This window comes from Phoenix dactylifera, chromosome 1, assembly GCF_009389715.1.
Source record: "Phoenix dactylifera cultivar Barhee BC4 chromosome 1, palm_55x_up_171113_PBpolish2nd_filt_p, whole genome shotgun sequence".
NCBI classification, from domain to species: Eukaryota; Viridiplantae; Streptophyta; class Magnoliopsida; order Arecales; family Arecaceae; genus Phoenix; species Phoenix dactylifera.
In genome coordinates, this window is record NC_052392.1 from 12,808,263 (window position 1) to 12,815,704 (window position 7,442).

Consider the following 7,442-nt stretch of genomic DNA (forward strand, 5'->3'; position numbering starts at 1 on the left):
TATGCTTGAATATCTCTGCAGAATCCACCACCCTTTATTTTTCTGTGCTCGAGAGCAATATGGAACTTTTTTTCTCACCAATCATTGGGTTCTGTTGGGGCACAAATGGCTCCTGTCTACAGTTTTATTTTCTTTTACTTATGGAATTATCTCCCACATAGCAACCTTGCAAGGATATTGCACCTTGTGCCAAGCATATGCATGTGGTGCAAGAATTAGGAGGTTGGCTCAGTTTCTTAGAACTATTTGTTTGGTGGATGGTGGTCTTGCCTGAACAGCTTGTTGCCCTAATGCCCGTTGTTGAATCCATTATGTTGTCTCATTTAATACTGTGATGTGATCTTTTGTCCATGGAATAATATGGGGTTCCGTATGTACCATCCGTGGTATGTCTCAATGAGGCAATATAAACTAGCACAATTGTGACTATCGTGACATGGAGCAATTTCTTGATCAATCAATGCAGTGCAGTGATGTGCTGAAGATTGTTTCTTATAAATTCATAAATCCTAAAAATTTGGCTGCATGTTTATAATCTATTTTGTTACATGTCTGAACTGTACCTGTACCATGCAAATGTGAAGTTTAAATCTACTTGTTTTCATGCTTTATTCGTGTTGGGAAGATCGAGAAGCATGCCTATGTTGTTGTATTACTAGGAGAATGTGTTGGACTCACCATCTTTTAGCCTGGGTGGTGTGGTCCTCCATGTAGAAAGCTTGTGGGTCACCAAACTTTAGTTATTGGACATTGAAGGGGATCCTTTAGGCATGGTTTTGGTTGCCGGTAGTTGGTCGTCCCTTCCACCTTATAGAGCACACGAGGCCCTAGGAGGTTTACTTGAATTCCCATGGAAATCCGTGGAGGACAGGGTTGTAGAGATTGGGAAGAGAGGGAGCGGTCGTTAGCCATCCCGGCAAACATGGAGGACAGGATTGTAGAGATTGGCGTAGGCGTGGAGAGTGGCTTCTCAGGCACATCCAACGATAGTCCGCTTCCCATTTTTCTTAAGGTGTACCTCTCTCTTCCACACTTTTTTTCTCTTATTTTCTCTCTTTCTTCTAGTATCTTTTTCTTACTCTCTCTCTTTTTTATTGCACTTCATTCTCTTAGAATTTGGGCCCCGCCGTTCCTGTCAAAGGAAGTGGCAGACAAAAGCTAAGAAAGCAGATGCTAGATAGACAAACGTACGTAACATAGCTTTGTCTACATTTCGATATATAAATAAATCTAATTATTAATTTGGGACTTGGTATGGTATGACAAGCTGGTATCTAGATGATAGCCTCCAAGGAGGAGTCACAAGGAAGGAAAATTCAAAATTCTCAAAAGCCATGCCCCTCGGTCCATGTCCGGCTGTCAACTTTTGAAGCGAAATTAAAAAATTTTGTCGCATCATTCGATCCAAGCAAGTAAATCAGTGTTGGATAACATGATATAGAAATTCTAATCTTGCTTTCATGGTTGTTTGCAATTTACCTACATGTATCTGATAATCATCCTAAGCACAGTTATTTAGTCTTTTTCCAACTATTCGAGTCGACTACTTGCAAGTATCTGATACGAGCACATAAAACGAGAGTCGAATTGATCCTTGGTCATCAAAGTAGTTCCATTATTATCTGCTAATCAGGGCAACATATCGAGAATGAGCTAAAATGGTGATAAAAAGGCGTCGCTCGTCGATTGGTAAAAATAAAGCTGACATATGAACAAAGTAACCAATCTATATTGTTCATGGCTTTTGCTAAATTCGTTGATGCAGTTCGAGGATGTGGAATATAAGGTGAGTGGTGCTTCGAGGAACCCTATGAAAGCTGCGATTACCAGTGCAGCCTCAAAGTTGAGGGTGGAGCAAGGGAGTTGCAAGCACATTCTCAAGGGCATATCTGGAAGTGTGGGTCCTGGTGAAATCCTAGCTCTGATGGGGCCTTCCGGCAGTGGCAAGACCACCTTGCTAAAGATACTTGGTGGTAGGTTGGATGGGGATATCCAAGGGAAAATTACTTACAATGATACTCCTTATAGTCCCTCTATCAAGAGAAGGTAAAGCAGATGTTAAACACTAAAAGATTTCTCCCTCCCTCTCTCTCTCTCTCTCACCACACTTGAATTCAGGACGTCACATGCACACAAAACCACATTGATGAGAGAGTGGAACTTTTCCTTGATCAATCAAATAACAAGAGGTTTCATGAGCTCTGTCTGATGCTAAAGCCCTGGACTTCTTCACAGGATTGGATTTGTGACCCAGGATGATGTGCTCTTCCCTCAGCTTACAGTGGAAGAGACCCTTGTCTTCGCTGCCTTCTTAAGGCTTCCTACCAACATGACTAGCCAGCAGAAATACGCCAGGGCAGATGCCATCATAAAGGAACTGGGCTTAGAAAGGTCAGTAATCACCAAGCATCTTGATATGTGCCAATGGCTTGCACTTTAAAAGTCAGTCATAGGAGTAATCTAGATCCTATAACCTTCATATCAGTTACCTATTTAACTCATCTAGCTCCAAGTCTGGCTTTCCAAGTGCATCTGGCCTAGTCTCCAATATTAGCCTTTAATCTTTTGGGATCAATTGGCTAGTTTTTGAAACTTGTTCCGACTGTTTCCTTGTTTTTGGTCTCCTGCTCTTTTTCCATCCGTCAGCATGAAACATAGTGACCTTCCTTCTCACAAAAAAGATACGTGGCGAATTCTTAGCTTCACTGCATGCTCAGTGGTTCCCATTTCCCAACAGTCTCTTGTTCTTGGATGCGCGAGTCCAATCTAGTGATTTCTTTTTCAGAGCCTGGTTAGAGCCTGATTTAATTTTACCGATTTTCAGAATGAACTCACACTATATCATGAATATTTCCTGTTTCAGATGCCGTCGCACCAAAGTGGGAGGAGTATTCGTTAAAGGCATCTCAGGGGGAGAAAGAAAAAGGACTAGTATAGGCTATGAGATCCTTGTCGATCCCTCATTGTTGTTGCTCGATGAACCCACGTCAGGCCTAGACTCCACCTCTGCAAGCAAGCTCTTGATGGTTCTTCAGAACCTTGCAAAGGTGATAGACTTTCTGTTGCTACCACTAGGTATTGCTCAATGCCAGATTTGAGTATAATTAAGCATTTTAAACTGCCTCCATGTTCGGTCGCAGACAGGAAGGACGATCATCACGACGATCCACCAGCCATCTAGCAGGATGTTCCATATGTTTGACAAGCTTCTGCTGATTTCAGAAGGCTATCCCATATACCATGGGAAGGCTAGGGAGTCCATGCAGTACTTTGCATCCCTGGGGTTTGTTCCTGAAATTGCCATGAACCCAGCTGAGTTTCTGCTAGACTTAGTGACTGGACATGCGAACGACATCAGCATCCCTGAAGATCTACGAGGCTCTCCAAACCCGCAAGAATTTGAGAAGCAAGTGACAGAGGTGGATAAATATCTCCAACAATTACTCATGTCATCAGTTTTCTTACCATCTTTAATTATCTGCATCTTCTAAAGGCAATATATCCTGTGTGTGGACAATTCTGCATCTCTAGTCCATTTTTGAGAAATGATAGTATGTCAAAATTTTAGGAAACTCGAAAGTGTTGGAAGCAAGCATTTCTCTTGTACATTTCTTCGATGAAAATTAAAACTAACCTGGTTTCTCAATCAATTGTCATAGTTTCTGCAACGGAAATATAAGACAGAAGTGGAACCTAAAGAGAAAGAAGATCACCATCGAGCGACAAAAGCACCAAAGCACCTTCAAATAGCAATTCAATTAAAGAAGGATTGGACTATGAGCTGGATTGAGCAGTTAATTATACTGTCAAGGAGAACTTTTCGGGAGAGATGCTGCGACTACCTAGACAAGCTAAGGTTAGCACAAGCCATTGGAGTAGCAGTACTCTTAGGCCTTCTCTGGTGGAAATCCAAGATAGGAACTGAAGCTCAGCTAAGAGATCAGGTCACTCTACGACATACAATCAATTCTTCTTTTCCTTCGATAAAATCTCTATCTAGAATTACAATTATATTGTCATTTAATCACTAATTCACAGCCACGCTGTTCAGCAAGCTTAAGTGCACATTGACCTCCTAGTAAATGATGCTCATACTGAGAGAATTTTAAAGGATGCTTGTTTACCTTAATATTTTCATCTGAACTTGCTTCCTTTGAATGTAGGTCGGCCTAATTTTCTACATCTGTATATTTTGGACATCATCATCAATATTTGGATCGGTGTATGTCTTCCCATTGGAGAAGGTGTACTTGGTAAAAGAAAGGAAAGCAGATATGTATAGACTAAGTGTGTACTACGTATGCAGCAATCTATGTGACATGGCAGCTCACGTATTCTATCCCATCATTTTTATGGTCATACTATACTTCATGGCGGATTTTAGAAGGACGGCTCCTTGCTTTTTCTTGACATTATTTGCAGTTCTATTGATTGTCATCACTAGCCAGGTATTGTTGAGTCTCAAGCCACTTCATCCGATTTTCAAATTATCTTCGGAGTTTGCATCATCAAGTTTTATTAAAATGAAAGCAAATGACTTAATGCAAGCTTTAATAAATTGCATGGAAAACAGAATTAGGATTCTTATTGTAGAAACTTCTTGAGTTGGGAAATGCATGAAGGGAGGGTTAGAAGTCTTATTGGTCATCATGTGAAATGAAATAGGAACCTCTACATTGGAATATATAAGCTTGATTATGTTCGAGTATTTGGCTCCCAAAGACATGTTTGGGCTTTGGTTTTTGCTTCTCACCCGAACAAAAAGAATCTTGCTTTGAATTTGTTGAAGGCATGCTAGTAACCTTGCAATACGCAAAACCAAAGCTCATTACAGTTCTCTGATGCTAAGATTTGGGAGATGATATCATCAAAGTCTTCTAATAACTTCCCCCATTTCAGGGAGCTGGGGAGCTGTTTGGAGCAGCAATTCTAAGCGTAAAAAGGTCTGGATTGGTGGCATCTTTGGTGCTCATGTTATTTCTCCTCACAGGAGGATATTATGTTCAGGTGCCTAACCTTTTAGTAAACTAGTTGCTAGTATTTTATCCGTTTTTTTTTAAAAATATTGAGATACCAATCATATGTCCAAGAAAGTAACAATGGGAATAAGTTGCTTCTCTAACTATATTGATGAAATAAGTTGCTTGTTTCACAGCATATACCCAAGTTCATGCAATGGTTGAAGTATATCTCTTTCATGCATTATGGATTTAGACTCTTGTTGAAGGTGCAGTACTCTGGAAATTTGGTGTATGAATGCCAAAGCAAAGGTGGATGCCGAAGCTTGCAGAGCTCACCTTCCTTTGATACGATAGACTTGAATGGCAGATTACACGAAGTATGGATTCTATTACTCATGGCTCTCATTTACCGAATGCTCGCCTATTTCTGCCTCCGAAAAAGAATTAGCATCGCTCCTTTTTGATGTTTAAGAACATGATAAACAAACTTCCGATCATGTACTATTGGAATACTCTCATCATGCAGAAAAAAAATGCTTAGATATGGAAAAAAAAGCATGGGAGTTATTTGTTTTTGTTATGTGAAGCGAACCGTAGTTGGCGTTGTCGCCAAATATTTGAGCCAATTTGTATTCCTTTTTTTTCAAAAAAAAAAAATTCATCTCAACTTTTGCTATGGATTAATTAGGTCCAATATGCATCAGTAGTTTTTTTTTTTTTTGAAGGAAGGGGAGGCGAAACTACCTAATTTATCAAAGGGAAATAAATGTACAAGAAGATATAAATAAAAGTAAAAGGAAGAAAAAAAAACATAGCTTTTTTAGATAGACTACCGTTTGTGCTCACTATATCATCCAATAGGGCAAATTCATCAAACAAAATCATATGAGGATAATACGTGTACAGCCAGAGCTGCAAGAAAGTAGTTGGAGGTTGTTTTTTTTTTTAGTAAAAATGGCATTTTATATAGCTCTAACATGATGAGTACATACAAAGGAGGAAGAATGTCCCCCATGGAGAGAGAGAAAGTCTTCCATGAAGAAAGCAATAAACTCAGCAAAGATGCCTCAGAATTGTCTTCAATTTTGACTAGCCATTGAAAAAAAAAGAAAACAATGGCTATGGAGAGAACAATAAATTCAGAGGTTCACGAATTTTCTTCTATTAACCATTTCAATCATGCAAAAAAAAGAAGGAAGCTTTTGTAACAAAGAAATGAATAAATTCAGAAAAAAATTGCTGCAGGATATTTTCTTGCAATGCGCCAGATCAAATACACAAAAAGAAGCCATGCTCGCGACTTGCACAGTAATAAATTTATGATGAAAGAAAATAGTTCAAGATTGTTTTTCTACTTACCATCTCAAGAACACGCGAAAAAAAAATCTTGAACATCAACAACGCAATACTGAATTTATTCGGCAGATAAATTTTTTGGAATATTTTCTTTTGCATTTCCCCATTTCGAGTAGCAAAGAAGACATATTTGCTACAAACATGCAAAAGAAAGGATTCGCCTTCCTTCGCATGAATTCACCGTTTGATCACACAATGGTTGCTTCGAGAGATTCGCACACAGGATGAATGAAAAAGGTTCAGAATACTTTAAGATCTGTGTAGAGGGCGATCCGATGGGCAACATTGCGAAAAAACATCCATCATTTTCTTGCACGAAAGATAGAACCTGAACCTTCTACCCAGATTCGGAGCCTCTCTCGGTAACTTCCTGCTCGTGCTGTGGATCAAGGCTTGTTTTGCTATTAAAAGCCCCAGCTCATCCTTTGTTGCTGCATACGATGGTTACCTATATTACCATGCTATTGGCTGAGCTCTTTGGGATAGCCTCGTGTATACTACCACTACGTTCAGGGCCACCAATATCATATTGGTAAGAGACTTTAGAAATCTCAAGACCTAGTTAGAGCAGGTCATCCCCTTCTCTTGGACATGGAGGATTGGCTCATCCCTTGCAACTAACAATATAGCTGATAAGATGGCGTAACGATGTAGGCCTCATTGTTAAGGATTCCAGTTCACCCATTTCACAATCTTTTGTATATTGATTTTGCTGGCTGCATTTAATTTTAGCCACCTCAACAAAAGAAAAAAACAATCATTATTACATGACATTTGACAATAAAGACCCTAGATAATATCATGACAACTACCACGATAACAAGATCATCAACCGCTATTCATCAACTTAACACACAAATAATGTGACTAAAACAAGATCAATTAGTGTTCTCTATATCCGCAATCACCTCGATATCGATATATAAAAATCTTTGTGCTATTATCTCAGACTCGATAAAATTTGAGATATCCCAATGCACTATGCTGATTTTTTTTTCATTTATTTTTAAATTTTTGATATAAATTTTTAATTTATACATCTCAAAGTCAATGCTTAAATTTAGTTCTTTATCTCAAATTTATCATATTGGCTGAGATTCTAACATAAGGAATCTATACGACTCA

The 7,442-nt window shown here is 39.0% G+C and overlaps 1 protein-coding gene across 1 annotated transcript; it reads left to right on the top strand.

The window, feature by feature from the left end:
* Positions 1–39: 39 nt before the first annotated feature.
* Positions 40–5,425, top strand: LOC103712869 (ABC transporter G family member 26). The gene is made up of 9 exons (XM_039120750.1): positions 40–1,012; positions 1,766–2,046; positions 2,236–2,391; positions 2,864–3,047; positions 3,141–3,419; positions 3,660–3,944; positions 4,164–4,448; positions 4,900–5,007; positions 5,156–5,425. The coding sequence occupies exons 1-9, from the start codon at positions 851–853 to the stop codon at positions 5,423–5,425; spliced, it is 2,010 nt and encodes a 669-aa protein (XP_038976678.1). The 5' UTR covers positions 40–850.
* The last annotated feature ends 2,017 nt before the right edge of the window (positions 5,426–7,442 follow it).